Raw genomic sequence first — 13430 nt, 5'->3', positions numbered from 1 at the left:
AGATTTGCAGGATACTAGTTCAGAAGGCCTTCTCACACCACAGCGCTTCACTGAGTTGCGAGAATAAGTTTGAGAATGTAGGCCTTTGCAGAAAGTCAATAGTTCTCTACTGCTTGCAAGAGTCTTGGCATCTGGATCTGGAAGGTTGTTAAAGCTGGATGTAGAATGCTGGATCAGAGTGCTTCGCCGGAATCAGGAAAGTGAATGGATCAGTCAGTCCCTATGTGTTGTCAGCTGTATCTATTTATCCTTTCAAATGACATCACAAAATGGGTGTATGGGGCGGCTTAACTAAGCTTGCCCCTGGGAGCTGGGATTGGATCAAAACCGCATCTCCGCCTTGCACCTGAGTGATTGGATCAAGGCCGGATGTCGTCACATTTTATGGTTTGCTTTACAGTCCTTAGAAACCTCCCTTTAGCCACTGGTCTCAAAATCAGATTTCATCCCAAATACATATTTCTACATTAGTCACCTTTACACAGATCAGACCCAAAGATTCCATATTTTATGTAGTATCTGTTCCTCAAAATCCCACAGCTGTGGGGTCTCGTTTCACCTTTCTACAGAATTTTGTCCTTTTCGCCATAAACACATTTTCCAAACTTTCTGCAACTTTCCACACATGTGTGTGTTTACCATAGGGATGTGTGTGTAAAGTATCACAATTTTAGCATCAACACAGTTCACATAAAACCACATATATTGCCATTCCTGTCCAGAATATGTTACACAGTTCTACCGCCTCTTGAAATGTACAGCCAAAAATTAGACTAACAGATCTGTCCTTTATATATTTTTTACCACTTTGATTCACAAGTTAAGAGGCTAAATTGTTCATGGTTCATGCTTAACAGCAGATGGTCTGCCCATTGTCTCGTCTTGCAGTCCAGGAGCAGCCCCTTCCCCTGGGAAGTTCCTTGCAGGAGCAGTTTACGACCCCTTTCACACCTCCGTTTCCTGGGCTGAAGCTCTGCCATTGTTCATTCTCTTTCTGTAGATAAAAGTCTGGGCTAACCCACTATTATCTACCGGTGAGTTTCTGCTGGGAGGATTTCCCCTCCCCTTGGAAGAAACCGGTTTTTCCACTTCCAAAGGGTTGCAGCTCAGCCAGGCTAATGTATTCTTAATTAAAAATCCAACAAAACCCAAACTTGTTGCATCAAACATAAATACATTACTTTCTGAGCTTTAAATCTGTGGGATCACAAACACAACTGAGAGCTGTATTCCTTTTAGCAACAATTCTTTTATGTTTGCGAATAAGGCAGACTTTTAGTTTAAATACTTTGAAGTTTCATCAGGAGTTCATCTGACAGCTGTCACTCACAGGTAGCCCAGGGTACTGCACACAGATTTTGACAGGGGCTGTCAGTTTACAGACAATCCAGTTTTTTTCTGAAGAGATGTTTTACTCTTTACACTTTAGGACTTTATATATTCACCATGCTTCATTAGATTACATGAATTTGAGCACCAAGCAAGATTTTAAACGTTGAGAAGTGTTGTGTATAGGCATTTTGGAGTTTTTAGCAACAAAGCCAATGTCATTTATAGGCACATTTTGGAGTTTCATTTATAAAGTGCTGCTTCTCTCTCTACACTCTGTTTGCTGGTCATGGAGACCCACTGGCACATTTTCTGCAGTGTGTGCTCTATCCCACCACATATTCACCATGGGTGGCAGGTTGTGCATCCATCTTTTTGTGTGTTCAAACACACGGTTTTGTAGGTTTTTGGCGCTCACAAGAGTTGTGCCGCCATTGTTTCGGTTTCTTGCACCATAACTATCAGAGTGATGCCGCATAGCACAGCGGAGTGGGTCAACACATCCCACAATGTTTTGAAGTAAAACCGGCTTTTTCTTGTGTGTCAAGGAAGATTCCTACGATTTATGTTGAGGAACCTTTCTTCTCAGGCTCTTGGGCGCCTGAGAAGGGGACACACGGGACTCCCTACCGGTCTCAATAGACGCAGAGGGGTGGCCACTTTTCTCCGACTCCTTTAGAGGAACACTCGGAGGAGCGTGTTTTTTTAAAAATGTCTCATTTTAAGCAGAAGTTTCCTAACTCCGCTGTAGTCAAGTTCTTCTTTGGTAAACTAACTCTTTCAGAAGAGGAAGATGACGACGATGAGGACCTACTTACTGAGACGTTTCTTACCCTTCGTATGGGAAGAGGAAGACGAGCGCTGTGAACCGGACTTCGAACGTCCACATGTTTTTAATGTTTTTTTTACAGGAGACCTCTCTCGAGTCAAAGTAAGATTTCCTCTTCGAAGGGGTAAGGGCTGGGGATTTGGGGGAGGGCTTACCTGCATCACGTTTCCCCTTCCTTTCATGCAAAGCCTTAACCGTCATCGACTGACACGACCCACAGTCATCGACCTTGTGGCCAAAGCCGAAGCACCACAGACAAGCACAGTGCAGGTCTGTAATCGACCTCTTGGCACCGCAGTCCAAACATCGCTTGAAGCTCGTCTTCGGTGTGGAGGCCATTCTCAAAGTAAAACTGAACTCAGGTAACGGTCAGTGCGCGCCAATGTATATCAGCATCGACACCACGAAGGACGCTACAGAGAACGTCGAGGACCAAGACTCGACGCTACATGACACTCAACCCTATGAAATGTATTTTCAAAGCAAGCTGCAAGAAGACTTGAATATATCACAGATGAGGAATACGTGGGCGGACACAATCCATTCGAAGTATGATTATGAACAATGTGTGGCAGATGATTTAGAAGAATAGAAATGTAACAGTAAAGATTCCAGTTAACTTGGGCATAGAGTGCACGATATATATTTGTTGAAAACTCACCACTATATACGGGAGTATAAGCAAATACACACAAATATTCCTCTGCAGAGTAAATCCGCTGGCAGTTCTTGCTGCAGCAAATTCATGGCGATATACAAGATGAGGAATCCGTGGGGGGACACAATCCGATAGAAATACAACACTAGATCTGCAATTATATGTCCCTTGTATCTGTATTGTTCCGCTCTGTGGGATTGTTATGGCAGATACGGTGCAGATGTTTTAGCATGTTCCCCCCATCTCCTGACATTGCATGGGTACATTTGTTTCTTGATCTAGAGGAAATGTACTATTGGTCACAAGACCCTGCTAGGTTTCTTGGTTGCTTATATGCAGTTAAAGATGCTTCTTTAAAACAAGTCTGTCTCTTAGAAAACATTGAACGAAATGATCACCATTTGTGGACTTTCTATCACAGGTCATGGGATAAAATATCTGTAGATGAACCCAGGGAACAAGGCCTAGGAGATTACCCACATAATAGGGCAAGGAAAAGGACCGAAATGAGGTGGAGCAATTATTGTAGCAAAGATGATTTTATATAAACACTATTTGCTGTGAGGATGCCAAGCTAAGCGTGAATTTAAAATTCAAATGCTACATTAAAATGCAGTTTTATTATTTGTATCTAGAGAAGAAAGGGATGTGAACCATGCTCTCTACTCAGTTTTAAAACTGCCCGTGTAGCGTAAAACTTACAACACTATCAGCAAACAGAAAATAAGACTCTGGTAAAGGAGTCCTCACCGACATTCTCACCCCTTCTCATTCCAAATAGGATACACTACCGGAATGTATTTAAAATTAATAAAAAGGTAATAAATACAATGATTCTGTATAAGCAGTTTGGACCCAAGCAGGAAAATATATGCTTAAGACAAACCTAAAGAAAACAATTAGTCATTTAAAATACTACAATAAGCAGCCAGAGAAATTTCAATTATTAAAATGCAACATTTCATTTTTGTAAATTTACCAGTTTATCTTAAAACTTCATGCAGAGAACGTATAGCACTTTACTTACGCTGCATATGCTTTTGCAATCCTCATGAACAAGACTTCATCTCCTCCCTTATCAGGATGAAATTTAAGAGATAACAGACGATACTGTTTCTTGATCTCCGATACTGTGGCACCCTTAAAAGAAAACCTTTTGCATTAGCATCAGTTATGGAATGCATGAAGGTTACCGTCTGCCCAATAATCTCGTACAGATATGCAATTTAATAAGGACTAACAAAGATCTAGGAAACAGAAGTATTTTAATCTATCAGAGCTAAATTAAAATAGGTCCAAGGGGGTTTCCTATCATAAGAGCTAAAGTCAAGTTGCTCAGGTGAGCTGAAAAGTTTGTCATGCCCTTCCACTACAGCAGAGGAAATAGAACTAATGCAAGAGGAACCAGGGGGAGGGGGGAGTGAGATAGGGTGACAGTGTGTGCGGACACCATTTTGAGTAACAAGCTTAGAATTATCATTGTTAGGTTTAGGACATCTTCTCAGCTAATATGAATGAGTGTCCTCCAAAAGGAGAAAGTGAAGCGGCTCAGAAGTAAGAATTCATTTTACAGACAACAACATGCAATAAAACATTAAATTGGACCATATTATAAACCCCACATTATGTGGCAGTAACACCACACCTAAGTTATTACCTTTGCCATTTTAGATAAGCCAAAGACAAGCGGTCTATGAAGCTTTAGAATGTTGGGCAAGCCCATCCTCCTACCAAAGCATCACAAACGGTCACACCCAGTTCCCATACGCTTCTTCCTACCCTAGGGAATTGGAACCCACAAATGCATATTAGGGATGTTCTACGGCAACTATGAGCTCAATTTTAAACAGTCTGTACAATTTGCCTTCAGGCCACCACCAATTGTATTTAGCAATATGGTTGAAGCTTCTGCCAACTCAAACTTTAGAACATAAATGACAGCAATATGGACATTGAAAAGGGCAAATAGCAAGGACCAAAATATTTAATCTTCAATTAAGCAAGTTTTTCATTTATTGGTCTTATTATGCCTCTTTCATAACTGGTTGGGACATATTGGCAAAATGTGCCTTGTAAAAACTAGTGTTGATTAGCAGGGCTCAAACAAATTGCCAAGCACTTAGTGGCCAAAGCTGGCATTTTAGAGAAGCATCCAATTAATGCTAGCAGAATTAAGTGTGTAGTGCACATGGTCTGCTGGCATGCATATTTCGCAACTCAAAAAATGCCAGAAAATCTACCCGATCTCTATTGTGATGCATGTGAAGTCTGCACAAAAGTCAAAATGTTAGAAGATTTGATTATGCAGGAGAAACTCCATCTGTGAATGGTATGCTCAAGTCTTATTGCAAAGTCTACCACACATTCTTAAAGTTTCAGTGATACAATACAAAATGTAAAGGCTATGGAAATATCCAGGTTATGTGGCCTCAAGTTCCGTAAGAACAATACCCAGTATGTAATATAAAACAATTATCACCTCATGCAGAGGAGAGCTGGATAACTTTCAGTAAAAAAGCAAAGATCGGTGAGATACAACTTGGTCCGTGAGAAAACAAAGGGGGAAGGGGATAAAAACAAACACAAATGGTTGAGACAGGGCATGTTGCTCATCTATTCTTGAAGTAGTAATTGCAACAAGATTTTTTTTATTTTTTAAACTTGTACAGTCACAGCATAGAGCACAATGCAAATCTGATCAATACATTACATGTAAATGTAACATAGTATAGAGGGTTTCGGATTCATTCATCGTACAACACCGATCTTTAGAGTCATTTGGGGACACAAGCTCAATAAGCGCTTGTGGGAGAAACAGTTTGGATAAAGCCTTCTTCACATTCATTTACATATATCATGTCTTTGATCCAACAGTTTAGAGTAGGTACAGTTTTAGATTTCCAACTGGTAACGTTCTTTCGACTGGATGTTGCTCCAACGTATTCCACATCTTTGACATGTAACGTCCACAGCTGTGTACTTCGGAAATTTTTCAGCAGAGGGCATCCTGCATCAATGCCGTCGGGTCGATGTCCCTCGAAGGCCTCCGTCAAAGGAGATCGTCACCGGATGTTATAAATAAGACGCACGGCACCCGTAGCCTCAGTTTATGTTTTTTCCTCCATAAAAGTGCAACATGGCCGCACCCAATGCCTGCTTGACTGCACATAGCCTTGCGGGAACGTAAGCTGCAATCACATAGGAAATTCTCCAGAGGGGCAGACTGGGAGGGCTATGTGGAATACGTTGGAGGAACATCCCGTGGAAAGAACATTACAAGTTGGTAAGTAACTTGTTCTTCGAATGGATTGTGTCCTCCAACATATTCCACATCTTTGACAGAATCCCAAAGCAGTACCAGAAAATGGAGGAGGGAAAAGAATTTAGAATATAAAGAACCGCCTTACGGAACGTATCCAGGGAGTAATGTTTGACAAATGTGTAGAAGCCCATGTTGCTGCGTCACAAATATTCCTAATAGGAAATAACCGCTGCAAGGCTGTGGAAGTAGCCATGCCCCTAGTGTGAGGCGCTTGCAACCCTTCAGGAGGGTCCATCGCCGCCAATCTGTAACATTCAGTAATGGTGAGAATAATCCACCTGGACAAGGTCTGTTTGGTAACAGCCTGGCCCAATCGGTGTCCAGCATATCCCACAAAGAGTTCATTGTCCACTCTGACCCTGGACATCCTAGAAGTATAAAAGGTCAGAGCTCTCCTAGGGTCCAACCTATGGAGTCGCTCCTCTTCCTTACCAGGAGGATAGAAAGTACCACTTTCTGGCTTAAATGAAACTGACAGACTATCTTAGTTAGAAAGCAAGGATGTACCCCCAGTACAACCCTGTCCTTGTGGAACACAGTAAAGGACGGCTTAGATGAAAGTGCCTGCAATTCACACTCTGCGAGCGGATGTAACCGCAACCAAGAACACCGTCTTGAAAGACAACAGTCTCAAAGGACAAGAGTGCAAAGGCTCAAATGGAGCACCCATCAGGAATTTCAAGACCAAATTCAGATCCCAAACTGGCAGCTGAAACGGGGAAGGCGGTAAGACATTAGTGAGCCCTTTAAGAAATTGGGAAATCAAAGGATTCTTAAAATAATAACATTCTTCAGACGAGCGCTTGAAGATAGACAGAGCCGCCAGGTAACAAATAGTACCAACTTGAAGGCCACTGTGGGCCAAAGAAAGCAAGAAAGACAGAACCACGGGAATGGAACACTGAAAAGGATCAACATCTTGTCCTCTGCACCAGTCGCAAAACTTACGCCAACAGAAACGGTACAGGGATTTGGTTGCCAGCCACCTGGCCGAAAGCAACACCTCCATCATGTCATCCGGGAGGTCCCAATGCTTTTATCTCAACCTTTCAGATACCAAGCATGGAGATTGAGAGTCTTGACCTCGGAATAGAGAACCCCCCTGGCCCAATACATAGCAATGAGGATCATGTGGGATCCGAACCTCCGCAACCTCCTTCACACTTGAGGAATGACGGGGACTAGAGAAAATGCATACAGAAGTGGGAATGACCAATACACGACGAAGGAGTCTCCTAAGGCTCAGCTCGGAGGAAATTCCCTTGAGCAGAATCTCTCGCACTTCTGGTCGGCACTGGTCGCGAAGAGATGTACTTGTTGGGTTCCCCAAAGGGCAAAGATCTCCAGAAGGACTTCCTGAGCCAACTCCCACTCGTGAGAGACCGTGCTCTGCCTGCTCAGAGCATCCGCCGCCACATTCTCCTCTCCGGCCAGATGAACTGCCGAGTGATATTCCCTGCTGGATTGCCCAAAACCAGAGCTGCATCGCCCCACTGCACAATGGGAGTGACCCTACCCCCCTTTTTTGTTGAGGTAATGCATGGCCACTGTGTTGTCCGTCATGACCCCCCCACCCCCCCCCACACAGACGGCAGAAAAGCCTTCAGGGCCAGCCTGATGGCCCTCAGCTCCAACAGGTTGATGTGGAGTTTGGACTCCGACTGAGACCAACGACCGCTCGCGGTCAAATCGTAGGCATGAGCTCGCCATCCTGTGAGGGAAGTGTCCGTCACTACAGTTCCCTCCGGCCCACGGTTGTCCAAACGGCTCGTCCATCAGGTTCCCTTCGTTGGCCCATCACAGAAGATCCTGCGAGACCGAGAGTGGAATCTGAACGGGATCCGACATCTTGCCTGATAATTGTGACCACTGCATCTTGAGGACCCATTGCAGGGATCTCATTCTCACCCTGGCCTCTGGCACCAGAATAATGCAGAATGCCAGAGGCTGAGCAACCTTAAGAATTCGAAAGCCGGGAGACACTTGGCATGTTGAAACTTGTCCACCATCTGCACAATGTGATGTACTGGAGCTGTTGGGAAGGAGAAGCCCAGCTTGTGGAGGGAGCGGCAGGTGAGACTGAGGTGATCCAATGCTTGCTCTGGAAAATGCGCACAGATAAGCCAGTCGTCCAGGTAGGGGTAGACATGAATCCCCCTCCCCCCCTCGCCTGAGACTCGCTGCCACCAGCACCATTAGCTTGGTGAAGACCCTTGGGGCGGAGGTCAATCCGAATGGCCGGTCCCAAAACTGAAAGTGTGAGCTGCCAGCCGCAAACCTCAGGTACTTTCTGTGCTTTGGATGAAATGGCACATGAAAGTAAGCATCCTGTAGGTCCAGAGACACCAACCAATCCTGAAGTCGAAGGGCCTAGAGGACCTGAGAAAGAGTGACCATCCTGAATTTGTCCTTCCTGAGAAGTTTGTTCAACCAACGCAAATTCAAGATGGGTCTCAATCCCCAGTCTTTCTTTGGAATAAAAAAAATATGGGGAATATCATCATCCCGGCGAACAATGGAACATGGCCTCATGCTGGTTTTGAAGCAGCTGTGGCAGCACCTGAAGGCAAAGAGGCAGCTGCCTGAGCAGCTTTGGCACCCCGATTTCCCCCGACCACCACGGGTACTTTTTTTCATTGGCAACTTTGCCTGGTGGCTCCTCTCGTCCTACCAAAAGGAGGAGTAGTAACGAAAGGAACCTCCCCTCGACTGCAGTCCCCTAGGAAGAAAAGGCAGAGGTTGATGCACAGCTGCGCTCAAAGATTTAGCCGCAGCTTTTGAGGTCTGCAACCTCTCAAGGTTCTCGTCAGCCTTGCTGTCAAACAAATGCGCGCCATCAAAGGGCATGTTCAAAAGACGGGCTTGCACATCCAGAGCAAAACCAGACTTCCTCAACAACGGAAATCTGCATACAACGGTGCTCGCAGCCATGGTTCGGCTAACACCGTCAGCCGTGTCCAATCCCGACTGAAGGGATTCACACATGGCATCTTTGCCATCTTGCACGAGAGCAAGGAACCTATCCCTTTCTTCCCCTTCGGGAATATGCTCAGCCGCAAGAGAAACAATTCCACAGAGTGTGTGAAAATCTTGCTAAGGAACAAGTGGAGTTGGCTGACTTCAGTGCCATACTCCCTGCAGAGAACACCTTGCGTGCCCAACTATCGAAGCATTTGTCATCCCTATCAGGAAGGATGGTAGGGTACGCTGTCTGCCTCGAGGTGGCTGTAGCCGCCTGAACCACCAAACTCTTGTGAGTGGGGTGAGAGGAAAGTTAGCTAGGGTCGCTACTGGAAGGGTAGTATTTTTTAGTTAACGATTTGCCAAGCAACTGCCACCCTTTTCTGCAACAGCAAATTAAAAGGTAACACTGGGTCAGAGGATGGACCTTGATCCAAAAGATCAGTTAAGTGATCCTGAACAAAAGCTTCCGGAAGACTAGACCAACCAAGATACTCTGTGACCCTAGCCTCCTGTAGGATGACTCTGCATGAGCCCCAGGCTCAGGTCTGCCAAACCACCTCAGGAGCCACTGGCATCATGAAGAGATTGATGTAACTCTTCTAATTGACTGTCACTGGAAAAGACAGGAGTCACATCAGGCTCAACAGGGACAAATTCCAAGTCTGACCTCTCTTCATAGGCATCATCCAGATGAAGAAAAAACTCCTGCCTCGGGACAGAAGAGGTTCTGGAATTCTTAACAGGCCTCACAGACTTGAAAGTAGCCTTCCTTAGAGGATCCACAGTACCAGGGACCTCCATCGGCAAATTCCGGCCAAAAGGCCCCGAAGGCGTCGAGGGCGCTGACAGCTTCGGCATCGACAACAGCGCCGAGGGCTGTGTGAAGGCAAAGCTTCCACATCTGTATCCGATGGACACGGCGCCGACTGAGTCGACGCCGACCTCAAGCCCTTACCAGATTTCTGTAGTCTCGCCGGGGACGAGGACCGAGCTCTGGAAGCACGTGTCTGGCGATCAACCTGAACCTTGTCCGAACGGCACCTCGAAGGTTCCCAATGAGAATCGCGCAGAGGACCCGAGACCGTTCCCTGCCGGCTTCTTCCGAAGGCGCGGACAGAACTGTGCCCTGGGATTGGAAAAATCGCCAGCATCTTCTCTGTGAAGGCTGCCCATTCCTCCGGAGTCGAGGACTTTGTAGGAGAAGCCACTTTCCTTGCGCCACCATCCTCCAAGGAGGACGGGGAAGGTAACCGGTTACATCGCTTCCTGGAATGCCCAGACGAGGACAGAGATCCCGGGACTCCTTCCGACGAGGAGCGTCACCCCTCGAATCGGCAGTGGACATCCCCTTAGCAGCTTTACGGGACTTACTGGGTTTGGAACCCCTACCTACCTGTAACTTACCCTTACACTCCCGCAAGGCCTTAGCAGTGAGCAACTGACATTTGGAACAGTGTGTCATGACTCCGGCCCAGGCACCACAAACCAATGCGATGCGGGTCCGTAATCAACAGCTTATACTTGCAGTCCCGGCAAGTGTTGTCCCATTTATAACATCAGGTGACGTCGCCCTCAACGGAGGCCTTCGAGGGACATCGACCCAACGCCATCGACGCAGGATGCCCTCTGCCGAAAAATGTCCGAAGTACACAGCTGTGGACATTACATGTCAAAGATGTGAAATACGCTGGAGGACACAATCCATTTGAATGTTTCCTTTTGCCACAGCACAGGCCAGATTGAACCACCTGTGTTTTTTGGGGCCTTCCCGATGTCTCCCAGTAGTTATTTAATGGGAGCAGGCGGAAAGGGGAGGTCTAGGATGTCATTCACGGTATTCGGCACAGAGAATTTAAGTATCGCAGGGAATGCCCAATACATATGGAAAGAGTCTGCATGTTCAGCCGGGCATTTAGGGCAGCTAGGCTAGACTCCGTGCAGAGGCAAGTGTCGTCGCTTTGTGCTCAGAAGTCCTTCACGGTCTGGTCTCGAGCATTCTATGCTTGAAGTGACAGCCTATTAAATGATGGCACTAGCAGTAAGTGGTAGACAAAAGGCCCAAATAATCGACTCAATTCAGGATAAGCGACGTGTCCCTCATGGGGGATGACAACATTAACACCCTATTCACAGAATATCACAAGGAATTATACCCCAAACCCCTCTATGGAGACATACAGCAGGTTAGCGATTTTCTGCACTCCTCTGCCCAAGTTCACGGCGTCCCTATCTGACGTTCAATGCTCTGATCGGTGCAGATGAAATAACCTGGGCAATTAACTCCCTGGCACCAGGAAAGGCATCTGGTCCGGATGGCTTGCCTATTGATCTCTACAAAACTATTGCCGAATCGCTAGCTCCAATATTGGAATCTGTGTTTTCTGAAGCGGTTGAGCGCAGTCATTTTACGAGCTCCATGCTCACTGCTAATACTGTAGTCTTGCACAAGAAAGGCTGTGACCCTGAAGAATGTAGCTCTTATCGCCCTATCTCACTGATAAATTCTGGTGCAAAAGTTCGACAAGTGTTTAGCACATCGGGTCGAAAGGGTACTTCTGCTATTGATCCACAGTGACCAGACCGGATACATCCAAAAAAGGCATTTGGGGGATAATTTAAGACTGATACACGTCAAAGCAGAAGAAGCAGACCCACGGGACGCGATCCTGTCCCTAGACGCCGAAAAGGCTTTTGATAAGGTTAAATTGGATGACATGCATTACTTACCGTAAAAGCATTTCTGATGGTTGTATCTGCTTAGATTCACATGCTGTGCATAGTCCGACATCCAGTAGTAACCGCAGAGGATTGCATCTTGTCTTTTGAAAATCGAAAGGGGACGTCGACATGGGTGTGTCTGTAACACTATCCCTACATGACGTGTACCCAAGATCCCTCACGTGTCGAGGTCCCTCCGATTGCATTTTTTCTGCCAAGAGGGAGCCTTATGACTATTGTGAGCAAGTACAGAAAAGAGAGAAAGTAGTAAGACGTCTTATGTTCCTTCCATCCGAGCGGGGAGGAAGGGTGGGCGCATGTGAATCTAAGCAGATACAACCATCAGAAATGCTTTTACGGTAAGTAATGCATGTCTTCTGATGTTTGTTAATCTGCTTAGAATCACATGCTGTGCATAGACTAGCAAGCAGTACCGAGAGTTGGAGGTGGGTTGTGAGAAGGAACAGTAGTGAAAAGAGGTCTTAATAATGCCTGTCCCACCTGAGAATCAGATCTAGAATGAGTGTCTAGGCAATAGTGTTTTGTAAAGGTGTGTACAGAATCCAGGTTGCCGCTTTGCAAATGGACATAAGGGGAACATTTGCAATGAATGCTATGGATGCCCCAGTGCCTCGAGTGGAATGTGCTCTTGGCTTGAAGGGCAGTTCTCTCTTAGCCAGATAGTAGCAGAGTGTAATGCAACTGACAATCCAAGACATCTTTATTAGTGGACGAGTTCTTTCCATATAGAACATGACAGCTCTGCGTACATCCAGTGTGTGCAGGGTTCTTTCCCCCAGGCTTGGAGGGATTTTGAAACAACATTGGTAGCTCTATTGAATGGTTCACATGGAACCTGGAAATAAACGTAGGCGCAAATCTAGGGTGAGTGCGCAAAACCACCTTGTCTTTGTGAACTGTGACAAAAGGATCTAGAATAGAGTGCCTGCAGTTCACTTACTCTTCTACTCTAATAGAGGTGATTGCTATTGGAAAAGCCGTCTTGAGGGTGAGGTTCTTAAGACTGGCTTTGTACATGGGCTCGAAAGGAGCTCTCATAAGCCTTGTTAATACCACATTTAGGTCACATCCGGGAGCCGGGTTAGAAATGGGAGGGTGAATTCTTTTTACTCCTTCCATGAAGGCCTTAATCACTGGAATCTTCCAACAGGACACCTTCTGTTGTGATGTAATGCTGAAAGTGCCGCTAGCTGCACCTTTATTGAGTTGAAGACTAGGCCTGAATGAAGTAAGTGAGTTAAGTATAGGACAATGTCAGTGGGAGAGCAGTCGATTGGGTTGATGCTCTGAGTTACACCAGATGACAAACTGCTTCCATTTACTAGAATAACAATATCTAGTGTTGGGTTTCCTTGCTTCCCTGAGGATGTTTAGTAATATAAGGGGGTAAAGTAGTCCTCTTTTTTGGTAAGGGGGGGCCTAAGTCATGAGGGAGTGAAAGGTGCATGAAGCATAATACTCATACAGCCACCTGCGACTCTGTAAAGAAATCCTGCAGGTAGGATACAGCACAACACACATTCCAGGAATTATGGTCCCTGCAGAGATACACTCAGTTTCTAATTTGTACATCCTTACCTTTAGATGTC

At 45.7% G+C, this 13430-nt stretch overlaps 1 protein-coding gene across 1 annotated transcript in view; it reads right to left on the bottom strand.

Moving 5' to 3' along the window:
* The window catches only part of SEC63 (SEC63 homolog, protein translocation regulator), a 1285673-nt gene that overhangs the window by 1074210 nt on the left and 198033 nt on the right, over window positions 1–13430 (bottom strand). Inside the window, exon 4 of the mRNA XM_069606555.1 lies at window positions 3844–3956. Coding sequence (XP_069462656.1) covers window positions 3844–3956 — 113 coding nt within the window. The remainder of the gene's footprint in view (window positions 1–3843; window positions 3957–13430) is intronic.

Source organism: Ambystoma mexicanum, chromosome 4p (assembly GCF_040938575.1).
Source record: "Ambystoma mexicanum isolate Mex_15411 chromosome 4p, UKY_AmexF1_1, whole genome shotgun sequence".
Classification (NCBI taxonomy): Eukaryota; Metazoa; Chordata; class Amphibia; order Caudata; family Ambystomatidae; genus Ambystoma; species Ambystoma mexicanum.
This window is presented reverse-complemented; position numbering and strand designations above follow the sequence as displayed.